This window comes from Gracilinanus agilis, chromosome 3 (genome assembly GCF_016433145.1).
Source record: "Gracilinanus agilis isolate LMUSP501 chromosome 3, AgileGrace, whole genome shotgun sequence".
Taxonomy (NCBI): domain Eukaryota; kingdom Metazoa; phylum Chordata; class Mammalia; order Didelphimorphia; family Didelphidae; genus Gracilinanus; species Gracilinanus agilis.
In genome coordinates this window covers 193880584-193897627 of record NC_058132.1, presented here as the reverse complement: position 1 = coordinate 193897627, position 17044 = coordinate 193880584, and the positions used below count along the sequence as shown (strand labels likewise).

General features: G+C 37.8%; 1 protein-coding gene across 1 annotated transcript; it reads left to right on the top strand.

The window, feature by feature from the left end:
* The first annotated feature begins 361 nt into the window (after positions 1 to 361).
* On the top strand, positions 362 to 16756 carry LOC123239045 (interleukin-18-like). Its single transcript, XM_044666315.1, has 6 exons — positions 362 to 379; positions 6937 to 7035; positions 8519 to 8530; positions 9848 to 9985; positions 12491 to 12627; positions 15640 to 16756. Exons 2-6 carry the CDS (start codon positions 6948 to 6950, stop codon positions 15856 to 15858), a joined length of 594 nt encoding a protein of 197 aa, XP_044522250.1. The 5' UTR covers positions 362 to 379; positions 6937 to 6947; the 3' UTR covers positions 15859 to 16756.
* The last annotated feature ends 288 nt before the right edge of the window (positions 16757 to 17044 follow it).

Sequence of the window (17044 nt, the reverse complement as noted above, 5' to 3'; positions counted from 1 at the left end):
GTTGTACCTATTGATTAAAAAATAATAATTTAAAAATCTATCTGGAAGGAATGAACCAATGAATTCATCAGTTAATTCTGAACTGTGTAAAGACGAATTTCTAGAGATTTGAAGGGAAGAAACTTCTTGCCCAAGAAATCTTTAAAATTGTGGTTCTGCACAAAAAGAAATTCACTAGATTTTTAGATCTCCTTCTCAGGGTTTACTCTTACTGAACTCTCTGAAAAGGACTGGACTGGTTAAGGATTATGAGTCAGTCATTTCCTTAACACTTTATTCTCCTCCCCCTTCTCTCTCCTCCCCGCCCTCCAGTTCCGGAATTCTAGGAAAAGGCTAGTTTTTTGAGACTGCATTAGCCAGCCTGCCGGTCCGGAGGAAGGTAAGAGCCACTTCTTTCTCTAGGGATTTCAGTGGGATGGGTTTCTCCTGCCTGCACCCGGAGCAGTCTCCTAGGTCCTAGAACAGGAAAAGCTTCTTCCAAGCCCTGCTACTTACTGGCTTGAGCAGCCAGAGCAGCAGCCTGAACCTAGACTGGGCTTGCAGACTCTTGTCTTCGCTAAGTTCCTCTCTCTCGCCCTCCTTGACTTACCCAACTCACCTTGGATCTACCAAGGAAATCCCATTCTGACTCAGCAGCTCCCTAGGGCAGAAATGTATGTCTGCATGGATATACAGCTGAGAAAGTTTATATTAAAGAGATCTACTTTATTGACAGTCATTATTCACCTTTTCTCCTGTCAGTCAGAACTATAACGTTTTGCTGGGGGAAAATAAGTGCGAGCTTTCATGGAGCAGAAATAGGAGAAAGCAGATTCTGGTTCTAGATTTGTCTTACATTCCTTTACAAGGAAAATACCATTGAAGTCCTTAGAGATCTCCTGACAGCCTACAACAGACTTAGCCCATAAGAAGCAAGACTTCCTACAATCCAGCCCAGTGACATTAGAATAACTACAAAAACCTGTTCTATATACTCTCACCTTGTAGTTTTGATTTCAGTTGTTTATCATGCAGCCAGTGCAATTCCTACAGATATGTAGATGGAATATTGGTTATAGCTCTAGAATTGAAGTCAGGAAGACTGAGTTCTTTGCTGTTGTAAGACACTTATTACCACTGCTGTGACCCTGGCCAAGTCACTTGACTTCTCTCTCCCTCTGTAAATGTAATAATAACACATCCCTCTTTCATAGGATGATTGTGAGGTTCAAATTAGATAACAGGCCAGGCAGGTTAAGGGTTGTAGTGGATAGAATATTGGTCCTGGAGTCAAGAAAACCTGAGTTCAAATCCAGATTCAGATACTAACTATGTGACCCTGAACAAATCACTTAATGTTTGTTTGCCTCAATTTCCTCATCTGTAAATTGGAGATGATAATAATAGCCCCTAGTTCCCAGGGTCTTATGAAGATCAAAACGAAATGATCATTGTAAAGCACTTGGTATAGTGCCTGGCATATGGTAAGTGCTATATAAAATTTAGTTATTATTGTTATTGTAAGGCAGTCCACCAGTCTTAAAGAGCTTTATAACTATTAGCCAGTAGTAGTAGTATTACTTTCTAGCCAATTTAAAAGGACAAAGTATGCTTGACTGATTTTGAGCTTTTATGATTGTTAAAGGAAGAATCCACAAAGACACCTTGGGCAGTGAAGATCATAGTTATAATTTCTATCCATTCAGGTCTAAGAATGCAGATTAGATCCAATGAATAACTGGGTTTTTATTTACCTGCATCTTAGTTTCCTTCAGATGTTTTACATCTCATGAGGAATTTCCCCCTTCCTCTTGCATTTTAAATGGTTAATATTTTTTCCTGCCTCTGAATTACAGCCAATGACTTCCCTGATGATTTATTAATCAGGCAGCAAGCATTTATCACAAATTTATGCTGTGCCAGACACTTAACTAAGTGTTAAAGATACAAAGAAAAGGGTTGCTTTTTAAAGTCCCCGCTCTTAAAAAACTTACATTCTAATGGATACATAAACGGGTACTTGCTAGATATATGCAGAGGGATGAATGGTAATCTCACAGGGAAAGAAGGCACAGAACAAAAAAAGGCACAAAGAAAACAGAAGTGCCAGTGACTTGTCCCAGGTCACATAGATAGTAGGTGAAAGAAATGAGATTTGAAGCCAGATCCTCTGATTTCAAGTCCAGTGTCCTGAATGGTCCTAAACTGCTTCTCAAGAAATACCATCAGTCAGTTCTTTTACATTTCTTAACATCTTTAGTTGGGACGTTTATTTGACATTAGCAGGAGAAATAACCTGAATGCTAAAAAACTGCTAAAGGCACCAGGAAACACACACACACACACACACACACACACACACACACACACACACACAGAAAGTGGGGTTCAAGCTGAGTTTCAAAGGAAGCCAGAGAAACCAAGTGGCCTACGTGAGGAGGCAAAGCATCTCAGTCATGGGAAACAACCCACGAAAAGATGTGGAGGCAGGAGACAGAGTGGGACATGGGTGTCCCAAGAGCAAGTAGGGCAATGTGGCTGCATCATGCAGCTCATGGAGGGCAGTAAACTGTAAGACTAGAAAAGTAGGAAGGGTTCAGGTTATGAAGACTTTTAAATGCTAGACAGAGAACTTTGTATTTGGCCTTATAAGTAATAAGGAGGCTGTGGAGTTTATTGAGAAGGGGTGGCAGGATCAGACCTTTAGGTTAGGAAAACCATTTTGGCAGCAGAGTAGAAGATGGATAGGAGTGGAGAGAGGCTAGACCAGTTGGGAGGCTATTGCAGTAGTTCTGGTAACAGAGATAATGATTCGATTTTTAAATAGATAAACTGAGTTGGACTCCTTCACAAGAGCTATACTTGCTAATCAATTTAGAAGATTTAAAGTCCTTGAGGTCAGAGGAAATGTCTTAACTGGTATCTCACCCACCATCCAGCACAGTGCTTTGCCCACAAAGTTGCTTAATACATTTTCTTTGTCGAGAGTAATAAAATCAAATAGAGCCAAGAAAATGCTAGTGGACACAATTTTTCTACTTTACCTCAGGTATTGAGTAACAAAACTAAACTGATAAGGTGAATAAATGCTTCTGACAGGAAGTTAAGCATCCAGAGCAGCTAGGTAGCACAGTAGATAGAGCGCCAGGCCTTGAATTGGATTCGAATCTGGCCTTAGATACTTCCAAGCTGTATGACCATGGACAAATCACTTAACCTCAACTGCCCACCCCCTACCACTCTTCTCTCCTAGAACTGATACTAGGACAGAGGTAAAGGCTTTAAAAAAAAAAAAAAAAAAAAAAGCTAAACAACCTTAGGGAAAATTATAAAGCTGAAATTTTCCTTGAGCACTTCCAGCCTTAATGCCTGTGTCCTTTCTCTGCCCCCATATTCTTTCCCTGCCAGACTGCCAGTTTTCTTAAACTTGTGAGTCCTTTCTAAGAAACATCTCTGACAAACGGATTTTAGCAAAATATATTTGTTTTTGTTTTTTTAAACCCTTACCTTCTACCTTAGAATCAATATTAGGTATTGGTTCCAAGGCGAAAGAATTGCAAGGGCTAGGCAATGGGGGTTAAGTGACTTGCCCAGGGTCACACAGCTAGGAAGTGTCTGAGGACAGATTTGAACCTAGGACCTCCCATCTCTAGGCCTGGCTCTCAATCCACTGGCCTACCCAGGTGCCCCCTTAGCAAAATATATTTGACTTAATGTACCAGAGACAATGTGTGAAAGGCAAATATATGGGAAACTTCACCCATTTCATTTATTACTCCAGATAGGAACATTTATATTTTAAATGGGAAATTATAGGGCAATGGTTAGCCCAGAAGAAAAATGGAATTTCAATTATCATTAAGGAAAATATTTTGGGTCCTGAAGAGTAAAATATATTAAGAAATACATTCTACTTTACCCTCTAGTGATAGGCATTATGAGTTCCTCCTAACCTAAGAGTCCTCTTTAACTCACTTCTCTCTTTTATGTCCTGAACACAAAACTGTAAACTTCTTCACTCAACGAGCATTTCTAAATTACCCTTTTTGTGCCAAGCACTGTACTACATGCTGAGGTACAGAGACAAAACTGAAGCAGCCAATGTCTACAACAAGCTGACATTCTACAGGAGGATATATGGAGTTTGATATGTCCATGGGACACCAAATTTGAGATGTCAAAAGGGGTTCACAACCAAGGGGCAAGGAAGAGTGAGTAATCTAGAAGGACTCTAAGGTTGTGAACCCGTGTGACTGGAAGGTGGGGGGGTACTTGAGACAGAAATGGGAAAAGGAGAAAGATGATGAGTTCTGTTTGGGGCATGTTGAATTTAAGCTGCCTGTAAGATCACCCAATTTAAGATTTCCAGCAGACAATTGGTTACTCATGACTAGAACTCAAGAGAGAAACTATGGATGGATACATTGATCTGGGAGTTATCCATATAGAGATGATAAGTAAGCCTAGGGGTGTCAATGAATTCACCAAAAAAAAAAAAGATGAGAAGAGAAGAAAAGACACAGTACTGAACTAGGATCCACCCATATCTAGAGTGAGATATACCTTAGATGATTCAGCAAAGGAGAATAAGGAAGAATCAGACAAACAAGAAAGTAACTAAGAATAAGAGCAAGAAAATTCAGAAAGGAAAGCATATCTAGGAAGAGACAGTGGTCAGTACTGTCAAGTGCTACAAAGATATCAATAAGGATGTTTAAGAAAAGGAAATTAACAGATCAGTGTTAGCTTTGAAGGGGATGATGTCAACTAAAGTGGGAGCTAGTGTGCAAGGTTTGGTAAATATTTAAGAGGAGATAAAGTAGAAGAAATGAGAAAAGAGTTTTTCCTAGGAGTTTGGCAGTACACAGGAAGAAAGTAATAAGGAAGATAAGTAGAAGGGATGGTAGGGGCAAGTGATGGTTGGGCTTTTTTGACAGAAGAGATTTCAGAATGTTTAAGGGTAGCAGTAAAAAAAGGGAGCATTGAAGATTGGGAAGAAGAAGAGGGACAACAGTGAGGCAATTGCCAGAGGACATGGAAGGGGATAGAATCAAGAATACTAGAGAAAAGTTGGCCTTGGTAAGTCAAAGGGCCACTTCTTCATCAAGACTGGAACAAAGGAGGGGAATATAGAGGATGATATCAATTGTGAGATATAAAAGGTTTAGCTAAATCTTGGTTTTTTTCCCCCACAACATCTCTCATGTACATTCCCTACATGTAAATGTGATTTCTTTTAATAATTAATACTGGCCTCCAAATAAAGTTAAAAAAATTAATTTCAGAGGAAAATGCTATTAACCTTTTTGTACACTCAACACTGTTATGGCCATAAATCTGATAGAAAAAGTCTTAGCAAAATATAGTTTTTATGTCAGTATTATGGGGTAGGGTTCCATTTTTATTAATGTTCTAATTGCCTACAAGTCGTATTTTCTTTTAAGTGTGCCAGAACAACAAATATGTTTGAATCCAATGTCTTGGGCAGTATGCTACATGCCACAGATTAAAAAAGTAAAAAATGAAAGAGTTCCTCCCCTTAAGGAGCTAAATTCTACTGTTTCCAACTATCTTTAAATCCATATCTTTTGAGAATATATTAATTTTCATAATAGAAAATGAGTCATGCCCTCACTACAGTGTAAGTCCTTCTTCCGTGTTAGTAAATGAGACACTTAGGCAATATTGAAATATGACCAAACTATGACACTTGTGTCAGAGACTTACTCATGACCTTAAGGACCTGGGTGAAATTTAGGTGACATTTCTTACTCTCTTGGCCTATATCCAAGCTCTGGCATAGTTTTAACCCAATGGTTGTTAAATTTTCATTGTGAACATTTATACCTCAGGAGTCTAAAAACTACAAATCAGGGCTTGATTTGGTTTTTTTTATTATTGTTGTTGAATTCTAGACTTAACAAAATAATACAGATTGAATTTTAAAGCATGTCATGAGTACATTTTTCCTCGAATAGCCTGTTGCTAAGATATTTTCTAGAATACCACTGTCTTATATATTCCCACCCAAAAAACCTGGAAAAATATATGTATTTTTCTGTACACACACACACACACACACACACACACACACACATACACATTAAGGCTAATTTCCCAATTATAGCATACAGTTCACCAATTTAACAGAGATAAATAGAAAGCCTTACACTTGGATTCAGAAATTTATTTATGATCTACAATCACAGATTTGGAATTAAATGGAATGTTAGATCTAACCTGAATTCTAAGCCTCTTATCATATAGCTGAGGAAACAGGCCTAGAGAGTAATTAGCTTGAGCAAGGAAACACAGATAGGACTGGGATTTGAACCACATCCTTTGAGTCAGAGTCTGGAGTCAGGAAGATCTAAAAATAAATCTAACCTCAGATACTTACCAGCTGGGTGACCCTGTTTATCTCACTTTCCTCATCTGTAAAATGAACTGGAAATGACAGGAAACAGCAAACCACTCCAGTTTCTTTGATAAGAAAATGCCAAATGGGGTGGCAAAGAGTCAGATAAGAACTGAAAGGGCTAAACAACAACCCTTTTAGGGCACCAATAGCTGTTATCATTGAGAAGCTGCATGGCATATTAGAGAGAAAGGTGGCCTCTACCTGGATTCAGGACCCAGTCCTGACACACAGTGGTGTGATTGTAGGCAAGTCCCTTAACCCGTCAGAGGCACCCTTCTAACACTATAAGATGCTGATCTACATTGGCTGTAGGATTCTTCACCATGAATTCTCCTTGGAAATAAAATCCTGGTTCTACTCCAAAAAAAAAATGACTAACAAGATCTAATATTAATCTCCTCCCTCTTCTCTGATTAATAATTTTTTTAAAACCCCAGTTCTTTGTAATCTCTTCTAAAGGGCCCAATTGCATGTTTTCTGTTTCTTCCTTTCAATTTTTCTAAATTCTAGATCAACAATCTGTTCTATACTTTCAGCAAGCAGAAAGATGGCTCTTGAAACGCACTGTGATCAAGATACCAATGCTATCAACCTTATAGCAATGGAGCTTCGAGATGGCACACTTTACTTCAAAGGTAAATCTACAGGGACAACTGGGTGGCTCAGGGGAATGAGAGCCAGGCCCAGAGATGGGAGGTCCTGGATTCAAATCTGGCCTCAGATACTTCCTAGCTGTGTGATCCTGGGCAAGTCACTTAACCCCAATTTCTTAGCCCTTACCACTCTTCTGCCTTGGAACTAATATTTAGTATCATTTCTAAGACAGAAGGTAAGGGTTTAAAAAAATGGAAATCTGTAGTATAAGGTTCAACATGTGCTCATTCAAAAAAACTGCAATGAGGTATCCCAGTTAGTAAATCTCATTTTCTCTGACTTCCACTCTAATATTTGGGAATGTTTACTCCATTAAAAAAAAAAAAGTTGATCCTTTGGATTTGCCCTAATATAGATAGTACAAGAATACATAATGTCAAGTTCTATTCATTCCAAACATTTACTGACTACCTACAGTATGAAATGGACAACTAGGGAGTGTAGCTGATAGAGCTTTGGGTTTCAGATCAGGAAGAGTCATCTTTCTGAGTTCTAATCTGGCCTCAGACACTTACTAGCTATGTGGCCTTTGACAAGTCACTATTTGCCTCAGTTTCTTTATTTGTAAAATGAACTGGAAAAGGAAATGGTAAATCACTTAAGTATCTTTGCCAAGAAAATCCCCAGTGGGGTTAGGAAGTCAAGACATGACTGAATCGGGTGAACAACAATGTAAAATGCACTGTCCAAGTTAGTTAAACAAGATACAGTCACTTCCATTAAGGAGCTTAAGCCCCAAAGAAAAGATAAGGAAAGTACAAAAGTAATTAAGATAAAAACTTATCTGAACAGTAAGAAAGTTACTAAAGGCTAGTGAAATTCAGAGGTTGGAAAGATCACTTCTAGCAGGTTGGTGAAAGGCGGGAGGAACTTTGGCCATATTTCTTAAGTTTTCAGGATGTTTTTCTTTAAAGCAAGATTGTAACATATAGCATGAATCCCTTATGTTTTTATTTTTAAGTAATTTCAGTGAAGGGAGCAATACATGTATTAGTGAAGAGATGTTCTTGTAAGTATTGTAAAAATAATTTGTTATGGCAGGCTTTATAGGAAACTTTTAATTCCCTGTGCCCAACAAAAATGTCTTTACCTTAAGAATAAACATAATTATTTTATTGATTTTCCATATGGCTGTGAGAAATCTGAACTTTTAATTTACAAAATCTATTTTTAAATTTTAAGCTCTCAATTTTCTAAGATGCCAACTCCAAAATATTTCATTTGAGATGATATTTGGAGCTATCTACATTTCCTACTCAAGCTGACATAGTTAGGGTGGCAACTGGAAATGGGCAATGAGGGAAAGAAGAAAATATGAAGTGAACAGGCTAAGTAAATTCCAGGTGAAAATAAAATTTTTTTGCCCTTTGAAACAAATTGTAATGATATGTCTCTCTCTCTCTCTCTCTCTCTCTCTCTCTCTCTCTCTCTCTCTCTCTCTCTCTCTTTTTCTTTTTCCCTCAGTGGAAGATGATGGTAAAGTATGGTTGTTTCTTTGCTTTGGATCACATCTACAGGGAGTTGTATGGAAAGCATAAAAAGAGACTGACATGGTTCAGATTTAATTTGGGAAGTCATCATTCTTCCCAACATGAGTGTAGGCTCTATAGGTTTAGTATTTCTCCTATAAAGTGCAAAAGATAATGCTACCGAAGAGAGAAGACTCAACAGTCCTCTAATGCTTTAGAAATTCTGCAACTTAAAAAAAAAGCACCATGTAAAAAGAATGTATGCTTTTAATCAGTGCTTACTCTTAGTGGAGAGGACAAGAAAAGGGAGCAAGGGATAGTAGAGCTGCTTTTGAGAACTGGGGCAGGGCACCAAAGAAGAATATATGGACATCTAGGGCATATGAAAGAAGATTCCCCATGCTGCTGCTTCTACCCCAATTCTCAGTGGTGCCCTTAAGGAACGTGGCCTGTGAAAGTCAAATAGCCAAACTGTGTTGCTGGGCTTTTTGGTCTTTAGACTGCAACCTCCCCACCCCCATATGTAAGCCATATATATATATATATATACATACATATGTGTATGTATATATGTATGTATGTATATGGTTGAAGGGAAGGACCACTCTCCTATTTAACCCTAATTTCTCCAACTAAACCAATTTCAGATTCCTCTTTCTTAAAATAATTTGACATGGGTGATCAGGGAAAACCCCCAGTTTCTGGCATTGGGTTATCTCTCATAACATAAGGCAAAAGCTCTGATTCATTTCTGTAAAATATATGCCAGCCCATTGTTTTGGAATGATGAAGCAATTCCTGATTGGTTACTAATGATGTTGGTTGCATCAAAGATGACTGACAACCGAGTCAGATGGAATCATCCATCTAATCTATGGTATATGAGAAAAAAATAGCTTCTAGCTTCTTGTTTAGGATGGGTCCATTGATTCTTCTCCCTTGGACTTCCAGAAAGAGGACAATTCCTCACAGAAAGAAGCCAGAGTGCATGCCCAGCTCCATGAGAAGTGCTTTAATCCAGCAGATTTGAAGTGCCTCTTAGCATGTTACAGAGACAGTGTCCTACTTCCCTTTAGCTCACACTCCCTACTCTACCTTGGATAAATCACAATCTATAAGAAAATTTCCTCCTGTTATATTTTATGTCATAACCCTGGGCATTTCTTAAAGATTGCACTCCTTTATATATCCGTAGATCTCTTATTTAGAGCAATTAAAAGCAATAGGTGGCATCATCACTGATGATTCTGTTATGAGAGGTTGTTAACTTTTCATTAAGAAAAGCTCACATTTTTGATAAATTATTATTCAATGAATGTTGCAGATCACCTGGAATCAGATGACTTTTCTAAGGCTGAAAACTCCAAAAATATAATCTTAAGAAACCTGGACAATCAAGTTCTCATGCTAACAAAAGAGGACACAGCTGTGTTTGAGCATATGACACAAAAAGAGATTGAAGGTATTGTTTTTCTAATTATCGCTGCTAAAATCACTGCCTTGTTTCTTCTTGCTCCATTTTACTATTTAAGCTTTCTTCTCTAAAACTAACATCTTCACTAAAAGTAATGGAGAAGTCACATGTATTACTAACAAACTTTTTTTTTTAAACCCTTAACTTATGTGTATTGACTTATAGGTGGAAGAGTGGTAAGGGTAGGCAATGGGGGTCAAGTGACTTGCCTGGGTCACACAGCTGGGAAGTGTCTGAGACCAGATTTGAACCTAGGACCTCCCGTCTCTAGGCCTGGCTCTCAATCCACTGAGCTATCCAGCTGCCCCCTACTAACAAACTTTTGCAGAAATTCATGTTTTCGTTCTACCAAATTGTTGAGTCTTCATGTCAAAATCTGGTATGCCTCACTTAGTCTTACCTACCTATTATAGAGTTTAGCTGGGAACTATCAAGAAAATTGCTATTATTAAGCCCTCTTTTTGTCATGCTGAGACAAACATTAATACATTCACATTAATACAATATTTTATGAAGACAGAATTAATTTGGCCTCTAAATTTAGAATTTAGTGGAGAGTGATGCAATAACATTTATCTACATATCCTAAATGACTAACAGGTTATTTTTTAAAGACAAAGAGTCTGAGGAATAAGTTAGTGATTAAAAAAAAAACTAACATAAGCCACATTTGTTGACCTTTGTTGAAGGTCAACATCTATTTGAATCAATACATTTACTATAGCAAGGTTGGAACAGGCAACTTATTTGATTCTTTTGAGTTTTAAATTTAAAGGAAAATAAGTCTTGAAAAATTAGTTCTAGATAATGCAAAAAAGACTTTACAAATATATACTATAATAGGGATACTTAAGAGAGGTTGACACTCTGAGACTGGATAGACTGCTTAAGTACCTTCCTTATACTTGATTTGGAGTATTATATCAATATTCTAAAAGTACTGGCACAATGACACTTTGCTGTCTATTTTAGGGTAGATGTTTCACCTGAAAATATCATATGGTTGCTAATTTTATTAAAGTCAGCTATACACCAACAACTAGATCTGATAAATACGTTATCATTTAGCAAGTGGTAATCTCTTAACATTCTTCTAGGTGAATCTCTAACTCTATATCAGTCCTGGGTCTCCTTATACACACTCGATTCCTTTTTCGATGGCAAAAACAATCTTAGTTAAATAACATTATAAGAGACAGCTAGTTGGCTTAGTGGATCGAGAGCCAGGCCTAGAAACAGGAGGTCCTGAATTCAAATCAGACCTCTGACAATTCCTAGCTATGTGACCCTGGGCAAGTCACTCAATCCCCATTGCCTAGCCCTTACTGTTCTTTTGCCTTGGAAAACAAATAAATAAATAACATTCTAAAACAAGTAAAAATGTTAGGCTTCACCTAACGATTTTAAATATAAAACCAACAGGTTGTTGAAATAAGGTGGTAACACTAAAAAGTTTGATGCTTTTCCATGAACAGTTACTCAAACATGAAAACTGAAATGGTCATGTGCTTGTTTGCAAGAGAAGTGCTGAATTTAAACTCAAGAAAGGTAGAACATGAAGCATCACATTGTGCTAGAATATTGTAACCATGCTTATGGCTCTGTACTTCTGACTTCATCCAGAGCTGCTTGTACAAGAATGATCTAGCAAGTATATACACTGAGAACATGAGCAAGAGTATTTGATGAGTTTTAGATGGTTCAAAAGAAATCAGTTCATTTCTTCTTGTTGTTGTTCCCAGGCACTAGCATGGTGGCTACTCAAATAAAGATATTTAGTGTATCCATGTAGATCCCCATCATTATGGGAATGGGGTCATATTTTTCTGTGCCATACACTGGCACTATTTCTGCATGCTTGATGACTTTTTGGGTATCATATAGAAGAAACATTGTACAAAGAACTAATCCACCATGTGGCTGCTGCAGAAAAAGGCTAGCACCAAGGACAGTGCACTGCAGTAGGATTTTCCCAGGTGTACCTTCTCATCATATTTTCTACATTGACTGCAAAACAAAATCAAAGAGAAGTATAGCAACACTTCACATGGTTTTGCTTTTAACCAGAACCTAATTTGCTTTATTAAATGAAGTAAGCTTCCTATGTTTTCCACTCATCAGATCCCAAACCTGGGATTATAAGGGAAAGGGGATGGATGCAGTGACTGCTCCCAACTTATACAGCAGTTTGTCCTTCAGGACTCCAGAACTAAGTAATACTGAGACCTGTAGAGTAGCTCTGGGTTTGGAACTGAAGCCTTGAGCCAATTGAAGATTCTTCAAGTTGGTGGCTATCTTTCACAGAAGCTGTTACTGCAGGTATATAGCAAAACACATTTTGTAAGTAGCTCTGACCGACTACTTACAGAATACTAGTTGCTAGAATAACATAGTATAAGATTGGTAAAGGGTCTTTCTAAAATTTCCCTTAAGTATTTGGTTAAAAACAAATTCTGCTAATTGTGATTATAATTTATGGATATTTGTCCTCAGGAAATGCACCCCAAACTAAATTTATAATACAAACCTATAAAGAGAGCAACCCCAGAGGTTTGGCAGTAGCTATCTTGGTGAGGGACAAAAAACAGATTTATACTCTGTCCTGCCAGGGCAAAGAACTTCAATTTCAGGTAAGACCGAACCTCTTGTACTTGTTTTATCTGTGGGGTGTTTGTTGTTAGAAACAATACCAATAGAAGGAATAACAGAAGGCAGAGAGCCATGATAATGAAGAACAAAGGTGTCATGAGAATTAAATAAGATGATGGATAGATGTAAAGCACTATGAAAACCTTAAAGTGCTATATAAATGCCAGTTATTATTAATAGTGTTATTATTATATTTAGCCTACAGTCATCAGGCCTCCAATCTGGTGATGACTTCATTCCCTAAATGCTGCACTTTTTTTTTAAACCCTTAACTTCTGTGTATTGGCTCCTACGTGGAAGATAAGGGTGGGTAATGGGGGTCAAGTGACTTGCTCAGGGTCACACAGCTGGGAAGTGTCTGAGGCCGGATTTGAACCTAGGACCTCCTGTCTCTAGGCCTTACTCTCAATCCACTGAGCTACCCAGCTGCCCCCTGAATGCTACACTTTTGATGAGCTCAGGCAATGCTTTTAGAGCAATACAAAGGTATGTGGGTAAATGTTTAACAACCAGGCTCTCTGGGGAAAAAAAGTATATGCGCACATACTTTTAGGTTTCATATGAATTATTAACATTTTCTTCATTATTTTTAAACTTTTAGAAAATCAGCAGAACAAGAAAATGGGTCCTGATTTGTAGAATTTGCTGATTTCCAAGATGTTATTGCTCACACTGATAATTTCACAATTAGCACCTGGTTAGAGCTGGTTCTGACACACTTCTGTAGAGAGTTTGTGTATTGTGGAGGGAAGAGAACTGAATTTTGAGTCAGTAAACCTGGAATTTACTCCCAACTCTACTACTTACTCCCTATGTGACCTTGGGCAAGTCATTTGATTTCTCTGGCCCTCAGTTTCTTCCTCTATAAAACAAGAGGTTCAGATTAGATGAGCTCTAGGATCCTTTTCCTGGTCCAAACCCCATTAAAAAGGTCCCTAAGCCTAACCAGCTCATTGTGGCTACATCTAAAATACCGTATTTCAGTGGTGTCAGTATCAAACAGAAATAGGACCACTAAATCATACATAAAGATTCCTATGGTCTGCATATTGACTTAGAAAATTATCTATTAACATTCCCTATATAATATTTATATGTTTATGTATTTTGTTAAACATTTCCCAGTTACATTTTAAGCTGGTTCAAGAAGCACTCAGGAGTGTTGCAGACCTCAATGTGGCCTGGTGCACGCGTGATACCTCTGCTGTATGTCATGTATGAAACATATAGTGAACTACCACTTTGTTCTAAGCTGAAATATGGCTTTTCCAGGAAGGAAGTCTGTTCTGTATATGGTCAATTCTTAATTATCTCCAGGGGTACACTGGAGCCAACTTGAACCAGCTCATGAGAACCAACTGTTAAATTTTGAATATGTGCATTTACACTTTAGAAATCAGCAAATGCTACAAATTGTAACTTGATGTATTGTTCTGTTCATTTCTAGACAATACAGTAATGGAGAAAATCTTAATAATGGGAGTTATTTTAAAATCTGTATTATGTACATTTTATGTCAAGAGCTGGTTGTTAAAACATTTACTAGCACAACTCTTATAATCTTCTAAGGTGTAATTACAAAAGCATTACAAAGGGAATGATCTACTTTGTCAATTATCCATGATAGCACATTAGCCTCCAAACTATCTCATTATTGCCACTAAACTGTCTTCTAAGTAACCTTCCTAGGTTTTAGTTGGCATGCATTTATTCATCTTAATATTAAGTTAAGGAAAATATAGTTAGCAAGAGAAATCTACCATAAACAATCATATATTTTGGAATTAAGCCTAAATAATTTTCTGTTATTCTCCCTATTCTCTTTTCCTCTAACTAAACAGTAAGTTGTAATTATAGACTAACCTTAAGAACATTCCTTTCCAAACTTCCTGGGACTTCCAAACCAATGGACAGTGAATGAAAGATATCTCTTCTATTTTGCTGGCAATTATATTTGCTTCTAGCTAAGATGCCGGGTCATAAAGATGGAGGAAGGGGAAGATAGTGAAGAAATACCTTCAAGCTCACCCAGCTGCTACTGAGAGAGACTGACATTGCCATGTGTAAGACAGAGAGCTTAGCCCAGCCACTCTGTCCCACCAGCTGGTGTGCATTCAGCTGAGTGCCAGAGAAGAGGTGAATTTAGTTAGGTTTGAGAATGTTCTGAGCATAAATCAAGGTAGGTTTGAGACTAGAGACATTCAAAGGATCCTCATGCAGGGATAGAGAAGATGTAGACTTGGAAATGAGTTGGAATTAAGAAGAAGTCCATCCATTCAATAAACATTGAGTAAGCACAGCTACATTGTGGGCCCCCTAATCAGTGCTACAGGTTCAAAGACAAACATGAAGTACTCCCTCCCCTCAAGCAGCTTACATTCTAATGAGGAAACAACAAACATGCATACACAGGAAAGGGCTTATCTACTTCCTTGGGGAAGAGCTCTAGCAACTGGGATAAGGGGAGACCTTTCCTCTAGCCTTCAGCTGAGTTTCAAAGGCAGCAGAGACTCAATGGAGATTGAGAGGGAGGGTTTCCCAGGGGAGGGGGAAATCCTGTTCAAAGGCATGGAGACAGGAGAGAGAATGTCACAAACAGGAAACAGCAAACTAGCCAGTTTAGCTAGAATATCAAGTATATGAAGGAGATTCATGTGAAATAGGTCTCGAAAGACAGACTGAATCCAGATTGGAAAGGGTTTTAAAAGCCACAGAAATTTGCATTTTATCCTAGAGGAAGAGGAAGACAAATTTTTTGAGGAAGGAAATGACATGGTAGGGACTGTGCTTGAAGAGTATCAGTTTGGCAGTTCTTTGAAGAATAAATTGGTGAGGGGACATCTTAGAACAGAATTTCCATGTCCAGAAACAGTTTTTCTCTACAGTAGACACCCTGCCTTAGCTTTGAACCAGTATTGTGTTTGTATATAAATTATGTAGATTTAGGCTATCTGGGGCGTAGTAGCATTAACATTTTTTTTTCCTCTTCATAGGCAGGTACTTCTCCACATCTTATTAATTCTGATGCAAGTGATGTCATATTCTACCAAAAAAGTGTTAAAGGCCATAAGAAGATGCAGTTTGAGTCTTCATTGTACCAAAAATATTTTCTGGCTTGTGAGAAGGAGGAGTCAGGCTACTATAAACTCATTTTAAAAAAAGTCTGTCAAGAAGAGGATAATGTCACATTGTTTACTGTTAACTATTGCTAGAAAAAAAGACATAAAACCACTTTGAAAAAAATTTCTTGCAATTAACAGACAAAAAAGTATGAAAAGAAAAAAGATTCTTAGTGACCCAAAAATTCTAAAACAATTCATCCATATAATTAAAATGGTAAAATCAAGAAATATACATCCAGTACAATAAACATAATGGTTTAAACAAAATAAAGGCATCTATAACTATTGTATCACATAGCTAGTCACACTCCAAGAGTGACTTTAGGCAAGGCAATTCAATTAACTTTTCTGTGCCTCAGTTCCTTACTCTTGCCCCTTCACAAACTCTGTGTTCTAAGTAAACAGAATTAATAACTGTTCCCTAATATGCCACTTCTTACCAGTGTGCCATGTAAATATACCTGCCATCCTTCATGCCTAAAATGCACTCCTTCCTCATCTCACTTGGGTGCATCTTGGCTTTTCTTCCAACTTGGATCATTTCAGGTGCCTACCTGGAGCATCCCATGAGACCTCCTATTCTCATTATCTCTCCCTTATCAAATATTTTCAGAGTACTTAGCCGAGTAGCTCCTTTTCCTTTAGTCTCCTGGCTCAACAGACTCAACACCTTGATGTCATCTTTCACCTTCATTTACTCAACAAATATTGACTTAGTAATCATTATCTATATGGCTCCTATCTCCTCTATCCCTATATTTTGTCACCAAGTTCTAATTATTTTTTCCTTTGAAACAACTCCTATATTCTTTATTCCCTTTCCATTTCTGTTCCCATTACCCACACGCTGGCCCATTTAGGTGTGCTAGAGATGTTTAACAGATGGCTTTGGGCAGGGAGGGGAATGTATGCATGACACTTAAGTTTAATTTGGATTATTGACATTTTAACCATTACTTTCTTAAGACAATAATCAATAAAATAATAAAGCGCACCCTGATTTTGTAGTATTTTAATATTTCCAAGGAATAAATGCTTACCCTGAAATTTTAACAATTAGACCTCAAGGGGGCAGCTGAGTGGCTCATTGGATTGAGAACCAGGCTTTGAAGCAGGAAGTCTTGGGTTCAAATGTGGCCTCCAACACTTCCTAGTTGTGTGATACTGGGCAAGTCACTTAACCCCTGTTACCTAACCCTTGTGGTCCTTCTGCCTTGGAACCAACATTGCAGTATAGATTCTAAGATGGAAAGTGAGGGGGTTTTTTTTTAATACA

Excerpts from the sequence above, each read along its gene's own strand:
- LOC123239045 (XM_044666315.1), top strand. The coding sequence starts at position 6,948 with ATGGCTCTTGAAACGCACTGTGATCAAGATACCAATGCTATCAACCTT. Across the intron at positions 9,986-12,490 it reads GACACAAAAAGAGATTGAAG|GAAATGCACCCCAAACTAAA; the intron begins GTATTGTTTTTC and ends ATTTGTCCTCAG. Across the intron at positions 12,628-15,639 it reads GCAAAGAACTTCAATTTCAG|GCAGGTACTTCTCCACATCT; the intron begins GTAAGACCGAAC and ends TCCTCTTCATAG.